The sequence below is a fragment of the Aspergillus costaricaensis genome (assembly GCF_003184835.1).
Source record: "Aspergillus costaricaensis CBS 115574 unplaced genomic scaffold BO79scaffold_32, whole genome shotgun sequence".
Classification (NCBI taxonomy): Eukaryota; Fungi; Ascomycota; class Eurotiomycetes; order Eurotiales; family Aspergillaceae; genus Aspergillus; species Aspergillus costaricensis.
The window spans coordinates 92421-112007 of record NW_020291832.1 but is presented as its reverse complement, the minus strand read 5'-3'; the positions used below and the strand labels follow the sequence as shown (position 1 = coordinate 112007).

The following is a 19587-nucleotide window of genomic DNA, read 5'->3' as shown; positions in this document are numbered from 1 at the left end:
CGTTCATGATATTCTCAGATCTTCGTTATATAGTCCGTTTATTGAATCTCAATAGTACTCCGGTAAGCAAATATCCCAAACTCCCAAGCGACAACTAGAATACCAGACCTCCACCTATCCACCGAAGAGAACTTCGTTAGCTACAACACCGCAGCACCTTCCTCATCAACATAACAAAAGGGAAAGAACATACCATCAACCACAATATCCACTCCATTCAGATAACTCCCTCCAACATCACTACACAAAAGCACCACCGGCCCCGTCAACTCCTGCGGCGACCCCATACGCCGCATGGGATTGCGATCAGCCCATACCGCACGATGACCTGACAGCTGATCCCCCTCATTCAGAACCGTATCCATATAGCCAGGCGAGATGGAGTTGACGTGAATGCCATACTGCGCCCATTCAGCGGCTAGACAGCTCTTCATATGAAGGATACTGGCTTTGGAGATATTGTACGCTAGCTGTGGCTGGGGATAGTTAACGCGGTGACCGCTGATAGAGGCAATTAAGACGATTTTGCCGCCTGTTTTACGGGAGATCATGTGTCTGATTTTGGAGTTATTATGAGTTGTTGAAGTACAAGTGCAAGTGGACTTACTTGGCAACAGTCTGCGCCATGATCCAGCTTCCTGTTGCGTTTACGTCTTGCATCCTCTTGTAATCTTCCAGGGACATGTCGATTGACGGGACGCAGTTGACTATTCCTGCGAAGCAGCATAAGATTCTCAAATCGCCGAGACGGTCTATGGCTGATTGAACTGCGGATTGGACTTCTGCTTCGATGGTCACGTTGCAGGGTATGGTTACGATTTTGGCGTTGGGAAAATCATGCTGTACGGCTGAGATGTGCTCTTTGCTCTTTGTGAGGGAGGTAGGTAGGTCTAGGAGAGCTAGGCCTTGTAGACCGTGTTCAAGGAGTGCTCGTGCTGAGGTGAGTGCTAGAGCGCCGGCGCCGCCGGTGACTATACTTTGTCTTAGTCCATTCGCTTTTCCTTTACACTAAGTAAAGAGAAGAGAGAAGACGAGATGAAATGGCATACAGATGGCATTTCCCTTCACTGCGAATCTCTGTCTCGCGTTGTCGGCTGCACTGTTACTCGACGGGAAAGGCGCAGGGGGTGGTGTAAGAGATGACTGAGGGTCAAGCTCTCCTAGTTGCATCCAAGGGATTGCTGGCGTATCTGAGTTGGATCCCATAGTGATTATAGTGAAGTCTTATTCTATCTTGTAACTAAGTGATGAGTGGAGCCCAGGAAATTGAGATTTAACAACGTCGACTAAAATGAGAGAGTGGGGTGAATGTTTGATCACTGGGTTCTGCGTATCAACTCAAAAGGGCAAATTATGCGCGGTGGTCCTAGGGTGTTTTCTTTTAACCATTAAGGTGTCTGCTTGAACCTACTGGTTCTCGGCTACCTGTCGACCGATGGGGTTTGGGGTGGAGTGCAGATGCACCGGGCTAAGCCCCGAGCGGGATGATTGAATGCGGGGACTCCGGCGGGATGCGGAGGTTGTCCGATTAGGTCCGAATGGCCACCAATGCAATGCTTCGGTTGTCTGTTGCCCGAGACCTGTTCTGCCCTTCTTTTCTCGTTGAAATTAAGTCAACAGGCTCGCCTTCAATGATTAGGAGCTTGGAACGGGGCGGAGTCTGAAGCAGATGATCAAAGATGGAATCAAAGCGCCAGTTTGGATCGAATATTGTTGGTTCGACGCTTGTGTACTCACTAATCCCGGATAGAAATCATTGGTTCGAAGACTAGGTCGGACCACAGTTACCCGAACAGGTATATCATGATGATTGAGATCAACTCCTGGCTCCTTCTAAGAGAGTGGGGCAACCAGGTTCAATTCTCAAAGGACCAGTATTTGTTGGTGCAACCCCGCTATCTCTGGTCGCGTGAAGTGAAAGAAGAGAAGCAGCAACCATCAAGGTAGATACCGTTCCAAGAAAAACATCTTAAAAGGGTACGGAGTACCTTCCAGTCTTATAATTGTCAGGCTTCATCTTTTGATACTTCCGCTTGAACCAGTCTTGAATTCTTTTCATTTGCTGCAGTTGTTAACTACCACCTCTGTTCAACATGTCTATGAGCGTAGCCGAGTGTGCCCCAGTCCGTGAGGGATACCCTCGCCCGTTCCCAAACACGCCAACAAATGTGTTGGCGCAGATGCGTCTGAGCGGAAAGGTTGTCGTGGTCACAGGAGCTGCAGATGGTATCGGCTACGCAGTGGCTGAAGCCATGGCTGAGGCTAATGCCGATATTGCCATGTGGTACAACTCGTAAGCTATGCCTTTTCTAGCATCGGAAACAAGATTCCACAGCTAACCAAGTCACGATAGCAATGATGCAGCCGTCGCGAAAGCGCAGGCACTGGCTTCTGCTCATGGGATTAGAGCTACAGCTTACAAGGTCGATGGTGAGGGTTACTTGTCATTCGTTATGAAAGGCATGGAATACTGATTATTCCAGTTTCGGATGCGGATGCCGTTCAACAAGCAATTGCGGATGTCGCCAAAGACTTTGGCAAGATTGATGTGTTTATCGCAAACGCCGGTAGGATGCCATTTTTGTCGCACAGTATATTGAATCGCTAACATTCTAAACAGGAATGGCCATTTCCAAGCCTCTCCTGGAGCAAACACTGGAAGAATATCGGAAGCAGATGTCGGTGAACGGTAATATGCTTCCTCCTCTGCTGTAAAATGGATGCTGATGTTGGTATACAGTCGATGGCGTTCTTTACTGCGCCAAATATGTTGGAGAGGTGTTCAAGCAACAAGGCTTCGGTAACCTGATCATTACCTCTAGCATGAGTGGTCATATTGTCAACGTCCCCGTTGATCAGCCCGTCTACAATGGCAGCAAGGCCTTCGTGACGCACTTTGGAAAATCACTTGCCCGCGAGTGGAGAGATTTCGCCCGCGTTAACATTGTCTCTCCTGGCTTTTTCGATACCAAGATGGGTGCCAGTCCGCAAACGGTCAACGAAGCTTATCGGATGGCGCCGCTTGGAAGGCAGGGCCATGTGAAGGAGATCAAGGGTTTGTATTTGTATCTCGCCAGTGACGCGTCTACATTCATGACTGGCAGTGATGTCCTCATTGATGGTGGTTATGTGCTACCATAAGTCAATCATGCTGCTGCTGATAGTATTGATACTAGTTCATTGTTTACTTATCAGCTGGATGCCATGTGGTAGACTGGTAGTTTTAGCTGGTGCTCCACAATGTTTGATATACTTATTAGAGAAATATATTCCGGCTGGACCATTACTTCAAATTAGTACTACTACTTTTTATTGGCAGGACGTCGGATTGCTTTCACATCCCCTAAACCACACCAACGGCTCTACTAGGATTTTCAAAATCATCTACCAAGCTACTTTCGGAGACAAGTGTCATTGTGAAACAGACGAAACAGAAGACAAAAGAACTCGTCGGCCGCCTGTGCATAAAGTTTTTATGATGACTAATACAGCACTAGAAGGGTGGATAATGTGTGGGCACGTGCATTGAACGTCATTGGGCCCAAAGCGGCAAGGCGGCGCAAATCTCGGTGATTATCAATAATTAATTCTGCTTCGGCGCTGAGGGGCAACAATTGAAGACTCATCCCGACTCATCCACCCTTCCCTATCTCATTTGCCTTCACTCGCTCGTGTGGATTGATCTCTCCACCCACATAAATATTTACAAGTGTCAACTGGGATAGCCACTTGTTATCTGATACCCAGCGGTCGCAGCATTTGAGATTGTGCCCCGCTTCGTCCATCCCACAATCATTTAACGACCTCTACACGACACTTTCTTTCATCGTGATACCCCTGCGTTGTTTCGCCGATTTTATTCAAGATGGACGGCCCTGCATCTTCCCTCCCCTACACCTGCAACACTTGCCTTGTTGCTTTCCGCGGCAGCGATGCGCAGCGGGTGCACATGCGCACTGACTGGCAGTAAGTTTCTTCATATAACCACTGGATAAGCCTACAGGAACTGATCACGTCTGCACTAGCTTGTATAACATGAAGCGTCGCATTGCCTCTCTTCCCCCAGTCTCTCAGGAAACCTTCAACGAAAAGGTGCTTGCCGCCAAAGCCACCACCACTGCCGCTGCCGCCAAGGCATCTTTCGAGACCACCTGCGTCGCTTGCCAGAAGACCTTCTACAGCGAGAACTCCTACCAGAACCACATCAAGAGCTCCAAGCACAAGGCTCGCGAGGCCCGCATGAGCCGGGAAAATGCCGACGAGTCGTCCTCCGTCATGAGCTCCACCTTCTCCCTGGGAGAACCCATCAACAAGCCCCGCGTCGGAGAGTCCGAGGTCAACAAGGTCGCCGAGACCCTCAAGGATGCTACCATCAAGGAGGTGAACAATGAAGACGAGGAGATGTCTGATGATGGGTTCTTTGCGTCTCGTTGTCTCTTCTGTCTGCAGAAGTCGGAGAATGTTGAAGAAAACACCGAGCACATGTTCAAGACCCACGGCATGTTCATTCCCGAGAAGGACTACCTCGTTGACATTGAGGGTCTTCTCCACTACCTGTGGCGCAAGATCAACGAGAACAGCGAATGCACCTACTGCCATATGATCCGCAACACCCCCGAAGGCATCCGCACCCACATGAAGGACAAGGGCCACTGCATGATCGCTTTCGAGTCTGAGGCCGAGCAGATCGAGATCGGCCAGTACTACGACTTCCGCAGCACCTACTCAGACGACGAAGAGTGGGAGTCCACCGGCAGCGAGACACATGAGGAAGGCGGCGTCAAGGTTGACGGCGAAGACGAGGGATGGGAGACAGACGCCTCATCCATGGACGAGGACGAGGACGACCTCGACAACCGTAAGCGCGCACCCGTCGTCTACGCCACCGACTATGAGCTGCATCTGCCCTCCGGTCGCAGCGTCGGTCACCGCTCCCTCGCCAAATACTACCGCCAGAACCTGCACAACTACCCCACCGCAGAGGAGCGTGCCGAGCGCCAACTTGCCATCGAGAACGGCGAGATCGAGGAAGAGGAGCCGAAGCCTCGTGGCCGCAACCTCAACCGTGCTCTTATCACCCGTGCCAATGGCGGTACTGGTATGATTGGAACGACGGATTCCCAGAAGAGGGACGTGATGATCAGCGAGCGCAAGGAACGCCAGAGAGCCATGCGACAAGAGCAGCGCTTCACGGCACGGGTCAACCGGCAAGCCAACCACCAGAAACACTTCAGAGTAAGCTTACCACCCAAGACTGTTTTGACTTTCATGATACTAACCAGATTGTATAGGATCCTCTCCTGCAATGATCTCATACATTTCGTCTTCTTGCATCGTATGTTGATGAGTCTATGAATCATTTCAGGCTATTTGTTTCTTGGGTTTAGTTTCTGCATTGCCGTGCTGCTGGCATCGTCTTGTTTATGGAGTTGTGGTTGGGTCCATGCACATACTTTATGATAAAAGTAGGGTGAATACAGATTTTTCTGGACATGCTGCGTACGGTAGACACTTTCCTAGTAGAAGCAAAGTAGTCAATATTGGCAAAATCCCATCACGTAGAACCAGACAGCCTACCTACCGAAAGCCCGAAAGATAACAATCATCAAAACATGTCAAGTCGGGCAACTAATAATGAAGATAAGAAAGATATAAAAGCAAAAAGAAATTCCTGTGCATCATCCGTGAATCGAACACGGGCCTCATCGATGGCAACGATGAATTCTACCACTAGACCAATGATGCTAGTCGATATATTATGCCGCATTTTACGCATATATCAGTGGTCGAAAGAATATCGAACCAACCAGTCCTCGACAGCTACACATACTTCAATATTCCATGACAGAAAAGATACTTATATTGAACATCCAGACTATATCTGCTCTAACTGTGATCACCAGCAATTATGATCCTAGTCCACGACTTACAGACTATTAAATGAATATTACTCCAATAACAGCATCGAACCCTGTACGAAAACCATCTAGGAGACCAATAAAAAGGTCAACCAAGAATATCATGTCATACAAAGTATTCCTACATTTCAGATTGATAAATGTCTCCTACAAACCAGCTAGCCATCCCAGCCCAGTTATGTTCCTGAATACGTTCAGGGATCATCCTCGTCCTTCTCCTTCTTATTTCCTTGGCAGATGTCCATTCCTTGGTGTTGTTACCTAGGTGTATATCATACTGATAATAAACCAAGAGACCTGATTAGAGTCGGAGTGAGTGAGTGAGTGAGTGAGTGAGTGAGTGTCGAGAGGGGGAGGATAACCGATTGCAGGAAAGAATGAAAGCCACGAAGCATAATATCCCTGAAATGTCATCATCCCTAGGGAATCAAGGAAGATTTGGCTATATTACATAGTATTATCCATCATGTGGTCTTGATCTTGCATGGTTTGACTCGGGGAATTATTTTATATTATGATGGGTCTACGGTTTGTGTTCTCGACCTACTATTATTCCCGGGGGTACAGTCGGCATTCTACATCAGAGAATACTTGAGAAGGATGGCTAGGATGCTGGAAAGCGGATTATCACCCAGTCTTGAGATGAGATGCTGGACGGATAGTGGTTCCTCCATCATCTGTACAAGCAAGTAGGGGCAAGATAGGGTCGGTGTTACATCTCATGCAAGGACCTATCACGAGAATGCCATTCCTTAAAGATACTACTGATCACAAATCTCATCTACACCGCCAGACCCCTCAATGCAACGACAAGTGTCAAGCGACCAGGTATTGGCACGCAGGGTCGGCTATGCATGGAAAATGAATATATGGTGAAAGGAAAGAAATACATCGGTTCCTCGGGAGCATGTGCATCACACACGACCGGCTGTTCGGTCGTACTTGTGTACAGGCTAAATTTTTGCAACGTAACAACAACAACAACTATCCACATGTCGCCCTGTCGCTCTGGCCAGCAGAACACTCGGAGCGTCTGAAATTATCTTGGTTATTGCGACAGTAGAGGGGTATTTTCGCCCGACTCCCCGTTCTTCGGGCCTTGTCCGCGCTTTCTGCGACGACGGCGTCTCTTATTTCCGGCGGACTGATTACTCCCCAGGTCGACGATGTCGCCTTCCTGGCGGACAGGGAACTCTGGATTTTCGCTCGTTCTCGGTCGTTCAGATTCAGATGAGCTGGTGCTTGTGGTATGGAGCACAACCTTGCGGATGCCGTTGACATCGACCACCTGCTCTGTGATGCTACCACTCCGAGCCGGGCCTCGATGAAGGTAACTGCCCGGCTTGAGATGCTCTGATTGCGAGTCGATGGACCGGGCACTGCCGGTTCGACTGCCCGCTGACCGAGGGTGATCATCCTGTTCTTCATGGACCGGTTCGGGTATCGATATCGGGAGACCATCCTTCGTCTGAGTACCGGCATCAGCCGGCGGATTGGAATGGTTCATCGTGCCATATCCCGCACGGACCGCATACACCCCATCACGGGCGTCCATACCGCTCTGTACAAGTCCGGCACCGATACCGCCCTGCAGGCCGATGGAATTATGTCTAGGTTGTACATCGGACATACTCTGGCTGGATTCAAGATCGGTCTGTCCGGATCGGGATGGCGAGGCACTCCGTTTGATCTTCACATTTTGGTATCGAGTTTGGCGCGGTCGGCTGGCCAAGTTTGATGGACCCAGGTGCTTCAGATGCTGTCTGATTTCATCCGTGGCCCCGCGATGCGTGAACAAGCCGTCTGTCGAGTCTGAGTTCTTATCTGAGGTGGGCCGACGGAGCTGGAACCGGGGCAAGGGTGCCTCTACGGAAAGCCGGCGATGGTCCTTCGGGGCCCCATTGGGCGGCGCAGGGGACTCGTTGTCCACTTCGACTAGAGTGGTCTCAGCCGGAAGCATGGGGGGGTCTTCGACAATCCGGCCCTTGGGAACGCGGGACTTGGGCGCAGGAGCCATACGGCGGATGGCCTTGTGCACATCCACGAAGACATCGGACTCGTCGATGATTTCCCTGCAGAGTGTCAGCATTGTTCGGTCCTTTTGGGGCTTGTCTGGTACGTACTCTCCGATGAGCTCCTCAATCACATCTTCCAGGGTGACCACACCCAAAGCGCCGCGATCCTCACTCGGATACTCCGACACCAATACCATGTGGGACTTGCCCTCTTGGAAGAAGTTGACGATATCCAGACAGCTTGTCTCCGGGCGGGTCTCGGGTAGCGTGGCCAGAGCAAAGTCCCGCACGCGCTTGCAATCTTCGGGATCATAGGTGATCAACATTTTGACTAACAGCATGCCGACGAAGTTCATCGGGTTGTCCGGAGCGTGAATAGGAATACGAGAGTATCCTTGCGACAGAATCAAGTCCATTGTGTTTTCGTCTAGGATGGTGTCGGCGGACATTGTGAAGACGTCTTCCATTGGGGTCATGATGCTGCCCACTGCCTTGTCCTTGAGGTCAAGAACAGCGCTGATGATGGTGACTTCATCGGAGTTGAGCTGTTCACCGGCTTCACCCAAAGTTTTGTGCAGCGTCACCAGGGTCTTGAGACCGGCCTTCTTGTAGATGGTGCCGTGATCCTCACCCAACAGCTTATCGAGCAGCTTCGCGACCGGGTAGGCGACGGGAGACATGAGGTACATGAGCGCTAGGACACATGGAGCCATCCAGGCACCAATGGGGAGACCGTAACGGACACATATCGACTGGGGGACGATTTCGCCGAAAATGACTAGACGCGACAGAGGGAATCATGGTAAGCAAGGATGCGAAGGCCAAGAAGAGGGATTTTTTCGGGCATACCAATCAAGACGGTACTGCCGAGCACCGCAGGCCAGCCACCGCCAAGTGAGCGGTCGAGCACGATTGGAAGCGTCTCGTTGGTGATGACATTGCTGAGCAGCAGCGTGACGAGGACCCAGTGCTTTCCTCGCTGCAACAGCTTCAGGACACTTGCGGCATTTTTGCGTTCGGAGCCTTCACCGGAGGTCTGAATGACTTGTAGGTAGACTTCATCCTGTTTGGGGAAGAAGGGAACTCATCAGCGTCATTGCACAGGAGCATGACAACAGTTCTGAGTGTGAGAATGGAGTTACCTGTCCCATCAAGGCGATGGTCAGACCAGCGAACGCACCGCCGCTGAGAACGAGGGCGGCGGCGACACCTAAGTACAGCCATAGACTAGGGTCACTGGGGGGTTTCGGGTCGACATCGGAGTTGATGATAAAAGTTGGGGCGGCGGAGATGACGGGCAGGTTGGCAACAGCCAAGAAGCAGAGCTTTGCTAAACCAAGGACGAGAGGCCGGGCGGCCAGGATACGGGTGGCAGAGGATATAGCCATCACCGAAGGGCAATGGAAGGAGGGTGGAAAAAAAGAAAGAAAAAGACAAGAAAGGCCCGAAGGCTACCAGAGGGGCATATTTGAGGAAAGAGACGACAAGAGGAGGAGTAGAAAGGGTACGTACGAATTGGGGGGGGGCGGCTAAGCTGAATTGGGGGGCGGGAAAAGCAGAAAGATGGATGGAAACGACGAAGTGGTAACCACTCCGAGTAAAGGTTCTGCTGCTGCTGCTGCTGCTTTGCTTAGTAGTGGCTGGCGGCGTAATCGGAACAATTTGATCAGTGCGGGTGGGTGTGTGTCTGGCCACTGCGTGACGTCGCCTACTTTTAGCACTTACATTAGTACGTAGGTAGTGCTATGTCCTCCACTAAATCCATCCTTCATTATATCATTCTTCTTACTGGCTTATACTTGTTTTATTTCCCTCAACAGGAGGATGGTGGAGGGTTCTCTAATTGATTGATAGGTGATGTCAAATAACTCACAATTCCAGCGTGATTATTATCCTCCCATCAATTGAGTCTGGTGTGCAGTTCTCAGAGATAGCACTGGTCACTGGACACACACGTCTGACAAGTCCACACCCGCTTCTAGTACTACTTCTGAGCTGAGTACGGAGTAACTATTTCAAGGGCTCCATCATTTCTGCGACTGCGAAGGTCCTCATCTTCCCGCCTCCCGACGGACGATCCCGGAGGCCCCCATAGGGCGAATTCCCGATGTCCAATGAGACCGTCTGTTGAATGCTGAGGTAAGAGATGAGTCATTCTATCGAATGATTCTAGACTGACTCGTTACAAAGTAAGTAGAAGTCATGAGGCATCAATATGAGTATCTGGCCGGGTGATCGAGTGGTTATTTCTGGCAGATACTGAAAAGATGTCTTTCATTAATTATCCACTTGCAGCTATATGCATGGAAGGATAGTAGGTAAGTCTACAGCCTAGAATTATATCAGAGAACAACGATATTTGTGTCATATGAGGGTAGTACAGATATACCGAAAGACTAGGCAATGTAGTTCTTACTATCCAAGGGTGTACCTCTTGCTATGAAGCTTTTTTTACGTCGCCAGCTTTTTCTACGGACTTCTTGAGTTTATATACCACTACCACGAACTTGACTAGCTAGTTGATCCCCAAGAGCAGGAAATATAGTGTTATCTTGGGATTCATTCCTTGCTACTCTAGCGCCAATTATTATCAGTACTCGTACTGTCATGATCGTAATTCCTTTTTATTCTGTGCTTCGAGCGTTGCCGACCATGCCAGCGTCTTTACTAACTCACCAACTTTTGAGCCCAGTCAGTTAGGTCGACATGTACTTATCTATCTATCGTCTTAAAATAGTAGGCAGTAAATTATCATACAAATCAACAAAGAAGGTCACTAATACTATCTCCAAGTAATAGCCGGAGAATCCTTACCTTCCTAGTTGTCTCGATGGAAAAATCTACGGATGTCCTCTGGTTTATCCTCGAAGTAGCAGTTAGGAGGAGCTCTATCAATTACCAAATATAGGACTACCGTAGAGTTGAACCCAACTATCGCGTTTCATATAGACCAGCAGATGCTGTAGCACTGTTTTCATCGTAACTACGAAGCATACCCTATCCTATCTTCACTTTCTTCACTAGAAACCGCGTAAGCCTGTACCCACCACTTCACCTACCTTGGCCAAAGGCTAGTGAAGTGCACGCCAGACCCGAAGGTGAAGGCGTCTCCGTGAAAGTTGCTGAATTGACTTTTTGCGCGGCAATTCTCATTATTCGTCTTGAATTCCCGCGTGTAGTCCCGTCATTGCCCATGACGGGTGGGAACTTCCTGAGCTCTCCACGGCATTTCCCATAGTTATTTATACGTAGACTCGTAGACTCACAACCAGCGGGATATAGCTTCTAACTACTTACCTTTTAATGGAGATATCCGAGACTTACCTGCAGCGCCATGGCTATATAATCTGGCGCATCTGTCCTCTCCTCTCTCCCACTTCAATCCAGTTCTCTTCTCTCTCCCAAACCGTCACTCATTTCTCCCCCCTGTATTGTGGTGGTAAAGCCTACCATTCACCTTCAGTAACGAAGCTGCTGACCCAGTCACCGTAGTTAACACTCACTGCCAACAGCTTCATTCACTGGACGGTCAGTCTCCTGCCCCCCCAGGACTCTCTGACCCGCCCACCATGTCTTCCCCTTCCCCCTCTCCTCTTCTCCCCTTCTTCCTCTTCCTCTTCCTCCTCCAACGAACTTTACCAAGATCGGATTCTTCTTAACTTCGTTGACACTCACAGTGTTTAGCAAAGCTTATCGCGGAATCATCTTCTTCGTATCTTCGTTAACATCTTCCTGTGCTTTTTCCAAAAGTACAAACCGCTTTTTAAAGCTTCTCTTCAAGGTTTGAGCTCCAGACCTACTACCGTTAGAATCTCGTAAACAACAAACTCACGCTGTACAGCATGTTTACCATGATGTCTCCTACGGAACAAGTCCTCGTGTACGGAAGGACCCTGAACCCGGAGTACGAGTCATTAGACATGCTCGACTTGACTGCAGGACTGGACACCGTCTTTGCAGCTCTTATTCTCTTCTTCTTCATCGCCGTAAACTGGCACACCCTCACCTCTGGCATCTCGTTCGGGGCCAAGCTGCTTGCAGCCGTTATCTCTCCCCTCGAATCTTTCGTCGCGTGCGTTGACGCGTTCAAGAGATGGATAGTCCAGAGCCAGATGGGTCGTCGCCTTTCCGACCTCCGTAACTGGTATTTCCCTGCCCGTCGTCCCATCGCCATGATCTCGCGGGTTTATGTCACAATCGTCACTTTGATGTGGACGAGTCAAGATCTTCTGACGCCCGGCTACCATGTCTTGTATGGCATGGCTGATGGTATGGGACCCGCAGGCTGGGACCACTGGGAGTACTGCCTGAACCTGGATCGTGGTTCTCCGGCAGGCCGGTGGTCCAGCAGTCGGCGGCTCCAGGGATTCCATTGTGACGGAGTCGACCTCGGCGTGGAGTTGTTTTCTGTCTGGGAAGACTACATCCCAACGTTCAGCGTTGGAGATGATATTGAACACCTCCAGATTTTCCGTTTCGTCTGTTCGGTTTTGGCCCTCTCCAGCATTCTTGCCGGGGCTGTTATCGCTATCCGTCATTCTTCTCCTGTCAAGGCCATTGAGACGCTTTGCAGCTGGACACGTTCGAAGTCAAAGAACGGTCCTGAAGATGAGGCACAGCACCAAGATACAGCGTTGCTCGAGCAAGTTGGACTTCTTTCGGCCAGGATTGGCACTTACGAAGCAATGCTGGATGAGGTACGAGGCCAGCTGGCCGCCAAAACCGAGCAGGCGAACGGACTGGAGGTGCGCTTTGACGAACTTCGGTCGAGAAATCAGATGCTGGTTGCACGTTGCGAAGAGGACAAGGTTGCCCAGCAAGAGAATCTGATCGCCGGTCTTCGTCAAGAGCTAGATCGGGTCAACTGTCGCCTCATAATGGCTAACGGAAGGGCGCGGGGGGCGCAGTATAAGTCTGACTCACGGGAGCAGACTCTCACCAACCGTGTCGCCGAGCTAGAGGAGCAGCTGGCTCGCAAAAGTGATGAAGCGAATGCCAACTCTCGCGGCATTATTGAATCGCTTCAAGCAGACCTCCGTAATCGGACCGATGAGCTCAACACCATGGCGCGCCGTCTAGAAGCCGTTGAAGCTCTGGCCGAGAGGACCTGCGACATTGAAAAGCTCCGTGTGACAGAGGAGGAGGGTCTCCGCAAGGATGCAGAGATCTCTAGACTCCAGGAACTACTTCTGGTTCAGGAGCAGCAGTCTTACGAGCGGGCGAGGGAACTTAGCATCGTCGAAGACCAGCTTTCCAAGCAAGAAGTTGAGATCCAGGACCTGGGCGCAAAAATCAAGGCCTACGAGGCAGCACCCCAGGTGCAGGCCACGGAGCCTAACGCCGCAGAGATCCGTGATCTGGAAGGAAAACTTCAATTTTTCCAGGCACAGTGTCACACGCAAGCAGCACAACTCGGAACCGCGGAAGCACAAGTAAATGTTCTGCAGGCCCAGCTCGAGGAATACTCGGAGCAGCTCCGGATCGCAGAGGCCGAGCACGTAAAGCTGGAGGCAGAGGGTCGCGCAAAGCAAGAAGAGATCGACTTCATGTTGCAACAGTACGACACACTCTTTGCCGAGCATTTCGACCTTACTGGACAGCATAAGAACCTTTCTGAACAGCATGAGAAGCTGCAGAGTGCGTTCAAAGGGGACGATGCTGCCCAGGAAATCCTGGGGCTGCGGGCCGAGATCGAGTCTCTGAAATCTGCGTTGGATAGGAACAGCGCGGCCCAGGAAACTCTGAATCTCCGGGTGGAGGTCAACGCGGTGAAGGCGGTCGCCGAAGAGAAGGTGAGGGAAGCCGAGGCGAAGGCGACAGAAGCCGAGCAGAAGTTGATGGAGGCTGAGGGGGTCGCGAATTTTCTCCGGCAAGCCGACGAAGGGCATCGCAAGACAATGAAAAGCCTGAAAGATGCCTACGATAAGGAGGTGGAGAGATACGATGACGAGGTCGCGGCGGAACGTGCGGCTGCCAAAGAGGCTCGGAAGCAGGTGAAGGGCCTGGAGGAGGAACTCAAGGAGATGTCGCGGCAAGTCGGCATTGCCTCCAGGGATGCTCAGCGTTTCCGGGAGCAGAAGGAGGGCACCGAGGCGGAGAGGGACAAGCTCACGGGCGTCAATGACGTCCTTGAGCACCGTCTGAAGTTTTGGGAGAACAGGGAGAGTATGCAAACGATCCCCAAGCGCCGTACGGGCGACTTGGGGTCTCTTGCGACGGCTCTGGACGAGGCCAGGGTCGAAATCTCCAGGCAGCAGACCGAAATCAACGATCTGCGTGCCAAACTCCAAGCTCAGACTGAGTCCGCCGCCTCAGCCGCTTCTGCTCCCTCCGACCAGGCCCTTCAAGACAGCGTCAACCGTTTGCGACATGCCATGGAGGTCGAGAAAAGACAGCGAACCGAGGACCAGGTTCGCTGGGGCCGGCAGGTCCAAGAGTTGCAGCAGGAAAACCAGCGGCTGCGGGTTTCCATCTCCAGCGCCGGCCTGGGTCGCGGCCGCGGTCGTGGTCGTGGCCGAGGTGGTTGACGCTGTCGCCTGTCTTCGGGGCCTTCAAGCCCCATCATCTTCGAATCGGCTTCCCTGGTGTGAGAGTGAGTGAGTGAGTGAGTGAGTGAGTGGGGGAGGGGCGGGGGAGAGAGAGAAAGATACTAATGATAATTGAACTCAAAAGGACACTCTGACTTGCGACCGGCCTCGCCAGGATTTCGGCATGAAAAGCTCGGGATACTGGCAGCCTGCTATATACAGGCTACTACTACTACTACTACTCCTCAACAGGCAGCGCAATGATTGGATGTCAATCATCATCGGCAGGGACACAAGGAACGATCGACAAACCAGAATATGGTAATAAGGCAGAGCAATTGGAAAGTCTAAACCGGGTGGAGGTGTTCGTGAGATGGCCACTCCGTATAGAGGGAGTGAGTTGTTCGATAATCAATCAATCAGTCACAGTGGAAGCGAAACGGTGTGGATCACGGGGTCAGTCGGGGAAAAGGTCCGTGACTGGCAGCGATAACGGATTCCCTTCCCTTTTCATCCTCTTCAACTTCATCCCACAAGAGAACCACAATTTCAACGGCCGGCTGGCATTAATTTGGGGGCACCTGCGTGCGGGAGAGGATCCTATCAGATCCACGCTGCGAGTAAGTACTTATCCCTCTTGGATCATAGCCAATGGATTGGGAAATTGATCCGAACTAACACTCAATAGTGGCCAGTAGTTCTCAACAAGCGCCGCGCTGTTTCATTCCCTCCCTTCCGTGCGTGTTTCACCTTGGGCCACCAAACCATGGGCGACCCCGTTCTTCATTCCACCAATTCCACCAATTGCTCCACATTCTTCCATGCAAGCCCCCCCTCCATTATCATACAATCCCGCCAACTCTCTTTTTTTCTCGCGTGGATTGCTCGGCTTCTGACCCTCAAGGGGTTCGCCTTTTCCCTGTGAACTGTCGTTCGTTTCTACTCCAAATTACCTCGTCTTTCCTTATTCCCATTGTGGCCGATATCTTGTCTCTTTCTCTCTCTCTCTCTCTCTCTCTCTCTCTCTCTCTCTCCCTCTCTCGTGTGCTTATCAGCAATTGCGATCGGTGTTGTAACCGCAGCAGCACGCGCCAGGACCCCCCTTCCCCTATCTTGGCACGTTCGCCCTACCCACTGAAGCTAGCCGCCAACGTCGCAGTTCAAGCGTCACCATAATCTTTTACAACACTTCAATGGCTATTCAGAATGGGTCCGCAGTGATTGACAGGTCGCTCGTTTGACCTCGGACTCCAGCAATCTCTCAGCGGTTATGCGCGATTGTTGTCGATAGTCGCTGGCCGTACTGCTGACGCTTTCCTCTCTTTCCTTGGCGCGGTCTCGTACATAACAATTTCGAGATCCTGGCTTCCTCTCACTCTCACACTACACCCTCACTCTTTAATCTTCGCTCTCGTTGCGACTTCGACTTCGCCCGGCTGGACCGACGAAGCATCACTCTTTTTCCCGTTGAGACCGTCTCCCTTCCCCTTCTTTTATCTCATTGTGTACTGGCGACACCGGATTGGTTATCGGCATGTTTTGTTCTGGAGACAGGGAGAAAGGGCCCGTGGCCTTGGAGGAACAGTGGGATTACATTGTGAGCTCAATTCCTGGATTGGTCCTCCCATGGAATTGCCGCTGACGCTGACTGTTTACAGAACCTCGATGACTTCAAGTCAGAGTCCTGTCTATCCCCGTTCTCATACTTCTTTCTCTACGTCTTCCTTCTTATCTCCATAGCCGTGTACGGAGTCGACACCTTTACTGCCGTCAATCTTCTTGCTTTCTCACGATGGGCGGGTCAAATCGAGCCTGCGATTCCTTTCAAAATATCGCGATGGATCTTCGCCGTTTGCATCATTATCTCTTTCGCCCTCTTGATCTACCGATGGTTGCGCGCCATTCGTGCAATCCGCTCCGGGAGTATCGCTCAGAGCTACCTCGACTCTCTCGCTGTGCGCGTTCAAAGTATTCGAATGGGAAGCAACGGTCGCGGTTGGAGGCGATTCCTCGTGTTCGGCGAGTTAACCAAAAGTAAGAAGGGCGCTGAATACGTCGCCCTCTTCGCATACTTTGCTTTTGAATGTAAGTTCACCCTGCCCTTCTTGCAAACACATGTTGACCTATCTAGCTTGGCTGAGCACTCTTTTTGCCGACGGCCCACGACAGGTCGTTAACGCCATTACCCTATACTCAGTGATGCAAATGGACCTTCTTCCCGGAGGCAGCAACACCACCGACGAGGGCGGGTCCGGAGCTTCGCAATTCTTTGACAACATGAAGGTGCTGGCAGAGGATAATACCGAACGTGCGGTTGTCCTGATCGGAATGCTATTTACCCTGGTCATATGGGTCTTGTCAATGCTCAAATTGATCCTGGCTGTCGTACTCTACCTTATCTTTCTCTTCCACCATATCCCTTCGGAGGATGGGTCATTGAAGGCTTATTGCAAACGAAAAATTAACAGCCGGCTCACTCGTATTGTCCGGAGGAAAGTCAACAAAGCTTTGGCTAAAGGCGTGGCCTTGCAAGATCGGAAACCGACCAATCCAAACATGGGTCTAGACAAACGGCCTACTCTTCCCTCACTGGGTGCTGGCGATGATGACAAGACACCTGTTGTCACCACGATCTCGCGCACTACCACACAAACCACTCTTCCGGCTTACTCTTCACGTCCTGGGACAGCTGCTCCGGATCGCAATCCCACCTTGCCAGATGTTGGCGCATTCAATGATAAACCTGGATTGAGCCGAACAATGACCGAATCTTCAGCATATTCTGATGCGGCTTCGTTGTCAGGAAGCACCGCGGTGTCAGCATACAGCCCACTGGATCGGCATGGTACGCCGGCGCCACCAGTGCCACCAGTGCCACCACTTCCGAAGCACGGCCCTGCCCCGATGCCACGCTCCCAGACTCCAAGGATGCCACAAAATTTCAACCAAGCGCCTGCGCAACCGGGATACAATAGTCCAATGGAGCGGTCATCACCGGCGCCATCAATGCCGCGCACCCAGACACCGATGTCACGTTCAGACTTCACCCCAGCGCCTCGTCTGCCCGGTCAGCAGCCGGGACCCGTATCGCGTTTGCAGACTCCAGTTTCGCGGCAAGGGTTTACACCCACACCTTCAGCTCCTGGATACGGCCCAGTTGACAGAGCGTCGGCAGCGCCACAGATGCCACGAACACAAACAACCGTCTCAAACTACACCCCAGGCCCCGGATACAGCCAGGTCGACCGTGCCTCCCCCGCACCACAAGTGTTGCGCAACCAAACACCCGTGTCGCGTTCCAATTTTACACCAGGTCCTGGATATGGGCCAACGGTTCCCGGAACAAGAGGTCCTGGCGAAGGTTACAGGCCATTTGAAACATACCAACCTCAACACGATCCTTATGGTCCTCCATCTAGCACTCCTTTCCGTCCATACAGTCCGGCAATTGATCCAAACACTCGTTCTCTAACTCCCGTGTCTGCCTTCCCTGGTGATAGAGCAGCAGCCCGAACATTCTCGCCCTTCAACCAGCCTGGCGCAGCTCCCTATCCAGCTCAAGAAAACGAATACCCGCTACGGTCGTTCAGTCCTGCTACTTCTCATGGCCTTCGCTCTCAAGCCGCTGCCCCCGCTGACGCACTGGGCAGGACGTTCTCACCAGTCAATGCAGCCAATGGAGACGGCTATGTGGCGTTTAGTCCTGTAGCCAATGCGTCACCCTCGCCTTTTGCTAGCCACGCCATTTCCGCACACGATGGATACAGCCATGAATCCAGCTATGATCATCCAGAACCTCAGGACTATGACATGCCACACAGCTCCTATAACTCACATGAAGAGCCTGAGAGTGGCTATATGGCGTTCAGTCCTGCAGCCAATGCGCCGCGCTCGCCCTTTGCTAGCGACGCAATCTCGGCACACCACGAAGCCAACCATGAACATTTAGACCACTTGGACCATACCATGCCACATGACTATAGCTCGCACGAAGAGCCTGAGAGCGGCTATTCTGCATTCAATCCCGCTGCTAAACTATCGTCCGACTTAAACCATGCTTCTCCGTTCGAAGATCAAGACGAATCGCATATCGATGCCGCCCATGAGTCCACAGGAAGACCAAATTCGGAGTCCTACGAAACGTCGCAACAGAATCATAAAAATGTTGCTTACAAACCTTCCGCTGGAAATGAGTCCCCTCTCGAGGGACATGCTGAGACGCATGAGAACGTCGAAATGCATACCGGCGCTGACGTGGCGGACAACTCGTACGAACACCGTGTGTCGAGTGAATCGCATGATGTGCTACAGTCCCACTACAACCATGATAATCCTACCACTTCGTCCAGGAAGTCGTCCGAGTCCGAAATCTCTTTACAAGGACATCACGAACAAGCGACTGCAGAGCAGATGCATGGATTAGAGGTTAGGCCTGTTTCTCCGCTGAGCTTGGGCGACTTGACGCATGCCAATGATGGCTTTGCAACTTTCAACCCCTCCGTCACCTCGCCTGCGCGAACTGAGACCGAACATAATTCCAATCACCACACACAAACAGGTGCTGTCGAGAACCCGTTCGAGAACTCCAACCGCCAAGAAACAAGACCCTCAGAAGGGTACAGGGCCTTTAGTCCTTCCGTGAGGTCACCCGCTACACCCACACTACCAAACATCGCGCCATACGAACATCATGGCCAATCACCAGCAAGGACGATGTCCCCTCAAGGCGAGACTTCACACGTGAAGCCATATCGGCCGGATTACATCTAAATTATTATCTTCTTTCGTTCACTAGCTGGACTTCTTCACGATAATAGGAGAGCTGGCTGTACTTTCTGTTACGATTGCATTCTACCAACGAGCAAATGCTCATGAGTTGTTAAATACCCTTTGTTTTCCCCAATCTTCATGTTCTTAACGTTTTGTATCTCCAATTGGGTACTCTAATCAGAGACAACCCAGGAGACCTTTCTTCAAAGCCTATGGCTGATTGACTTTGTACATACCCATGAGTTATCTCATATACAATGTAACTCACACTTACTACCCATTCATGGTCACAACAGTAAACATCATTAACCATCCCACCACAACCAAACCTACATACATACAGACACCCCCCTCCCC

At 51.3% G+C, this 19587-nt stretch overlaps 6 protein-coding genes and 1 non-coding gene across 7 annotated transcripts; 4 read left to right on the top strand and 3 right to left on the bottom strand.

The window, feature by feature from the left end:
* Positions 1-114: 114 nt before the first annotated feature.
* Positions 115-1302, bottom strand: BO79DRAFT_247547 (oxidoreductase, short chain dehydrogenase/reductase family; the record flags this gene model as incomplete). The annotated part of the gene is made up of 4 exons (XM_025685654.1): positions 1050-1302; positions 608-971; positions 194-555; positions 115-140 (listed from the first exon to the last, which is right to left on the bottom strand). Exons 1-4 carry the CDS (start codon positions 1204-1206, stop codon positions 115-117), a joined length of 909 nt encoding a protein of 302 aa, XP_025536176.1. The 5' UTR covers positions 1207-1302.
* Positions 1303-1614: 312 nt separating this feature from the next.
* On the top strand, positions 1615-3141 carry BO79DRAFT_239882 (short chain dehydrogenase; the record flags this gene model as incomplete). Its single annotated transcript, XM_025684964.1, has 5 exons — positions 1615-2293; positions 2354-2430; positions 2484-2567; positions 2621-2689; positions 2741-3141. The coding sequence occupies exons 1-5, from the start codon at positions 2094-2096 to the stop codon at positions 3139-3141; spliced, it is 831 nt and encodes a 276-aa protein (XP_025536175.1). The 5' UTR covers positions 1615-2093.
* Positions 3142-3621: 480 nt separating this feature from the next.
* BO79DRAFT_179326 (putative C2H2 finger domain protein) lies at positions 3622-5470 on the top strand. Its single transcript, XM_025680028.1, has 3 exons — positions 3622-3966; positions 4026-5235; positions 5292-5470. The coding sequence occupies exons 1-3, from the start codon at positions 3866-3868 to the stop codon at positions 5307-5309; spliced, it is 1329 nt and encodes a 442-aa protein (XP_025536174.1). The 5' UTR covers positions 3622-3865; the 3' UTR covers positions 5310-5470.
* A 204-nt stretch (positions 5471-5674) lies between these two features.
* On the bottom strand, positions 5675-5745 carry BO79DRAFT_t202. Its single transcript has one exon. It is a non-coding gene; the product is annotated as a tRNA-Gly (tRNA).
* Positions 5746-6651: 906 nt separating this feature from the next.
* BO79DRAFT_210850 (putative DUF21 and CBS domain protein (Mam3)) lies at positions 6652-9477 on the bottom strand. The gene is made up of 4 exons (XM_025682900.1): positions 9076-9477; positions 8783-8996; positions 8042-8711; positions 6652-7990 (listed from the first exon to the last, which is right to left on the bottom strand). The coding sequence occupies exons 1-4, from the start codon at positions 9319-9321 to the stop codon at positions 6967-6969; spliced, it is 2154 nt and encodes a 717-aa protein (XP_025536173.1). The 5' UTR covers positions 9322-9477; the 3' UTR covers positions 6652-6966.
* Positions 9478-11531: 2054 nt separating this feature from the next.
* Positions 11532-15778, top strand: BO79DRAFT_247543 (uncharacterized protein). The gene is made up of 3 exons (XM_025685653.1): positions 11532-14452; positions 14713-15080; positions 15149-15778. Exons 1-3 carry the CDS (start codon positions 11776-11778, stop codon positions 15383-15385), a joined length of 3282 nt encoding a protein of 1093 aa, XP_025536172.1. The 5' UTR covers positions 11532-11775; the 3' UTR covers positions 15386-15778.
* A 172-nt stretch (positions 15779-15950) lies between these two features.
* On the top strand, positions 15951-19500 carry BO79DRAFT_247542 (uncharacterized protein). Its single transcript, XM_025685652.1, has 3 exons — positions 15951-16057; positions 16119-16545; positions 16592-19500. Exons 1-3 carry the CDS (start codon positions 15995-15997, stop codon positions 19228-19230), a joined length of 3129 nt encoding a protein of 1042 aa, XP_025536171.1. The 5' UTR covers positions 15951-15994; the 3' UTR covers positions 19231-19500.
* Positions 19501-19587: the final 87 nt, after the last annotated feature.

What these genes read in the sequence shown, in the direction of transcription:
- BO79DRAFT_179326 (XM_025680028.1), top strand. Translation starts at nt 3,866, where the DNA reads ATGGACGGCCCTGCATCTTCCCTCCCCTACACCTGCAACACTTGCCTT. An exon ending in CACATGCGCACTGACTGGCA is followed by an intron (nt 3,967 to 4,025) that starts GTAAGTTTCTTC and finishes CGTCTGCACTAG; the next exon opens with CTTGTATAACATGAAGCGTC.
- BO79DRAFT_210850 (XM_025682900.1), bottom strand. Translation starts at nt 9,321, where the DNA reads ATGGCTATATCCTCTGCCACCCGTATCCTGGCCGCCCGGCCTCTCGTC. An exon ending in CCATCGCCTTGATGGGACAG is followed by an intron (nt 8,997 to 9,075) that starts GTAACTCCATTC and finishes TTCCCCAAACAG; the next exon opens with GATGAAGTCTACCTACAAGT. An exon ending in ATTGAGGAGCTCATCGGAGA is followed by an intron (nt 7,991 to 8,041) that starts GTACGTACCAGA and finishes GACACTCTGCAG; the next exon opens with GGAAATCATCGACGAGTCCG.
- BO79DRAFT_247543 (XM_025685653.1), top strand. Translation starts at nt 11,776, where the DNA reads ATGTTTACCATGATGTCTCCTACGGAACAAGTCCTCGTGTACGGAAGG. An exon ending in CGGTCGTGGTCGTGGCCGAG is followed by an intron (nt 14,453 to 14,712) that starts GTGGTTGACGCT and finishes ACTCCTCAACAG; the next exon opens with GCAGCGCAATGATTGGATGT. An exon ending in CTATCAGATCCACGCTGCGA is followed by an intron (nt 15,081 to 15,148) that starts GTAAGTACTTAT and finishes AACACTCAATAG; the next exon opens with TGGCCAGTAGTTCTCAACAA.
- BO79DRAFT_247542 (XM_025685652.1), top strand. Translation starts at nt 15,995, where the DNA reads ATGTTTTGTTCTGGAGACAGGGAGAAAGGGCCCGTGGCCTTGGAGGAA. An exon ending in AGGAACAGTGGGATTACATT is followed by an intron (nt 16,058 to 16,118) that starts GTGAGCTCAATT and finishes GACTGTTTACAG; the next exon opens with AACCTCGATGACTTCAAGTC. An exon ending in CGCATACTTTGCTTTTGAAT is followed by an intron (nt 16,546 to 16,591) that starts GTAAGTTCACCC and finishes TGACCTATCTAG; the next exon opens with CTTGGCTGAGCACTCTTTTT.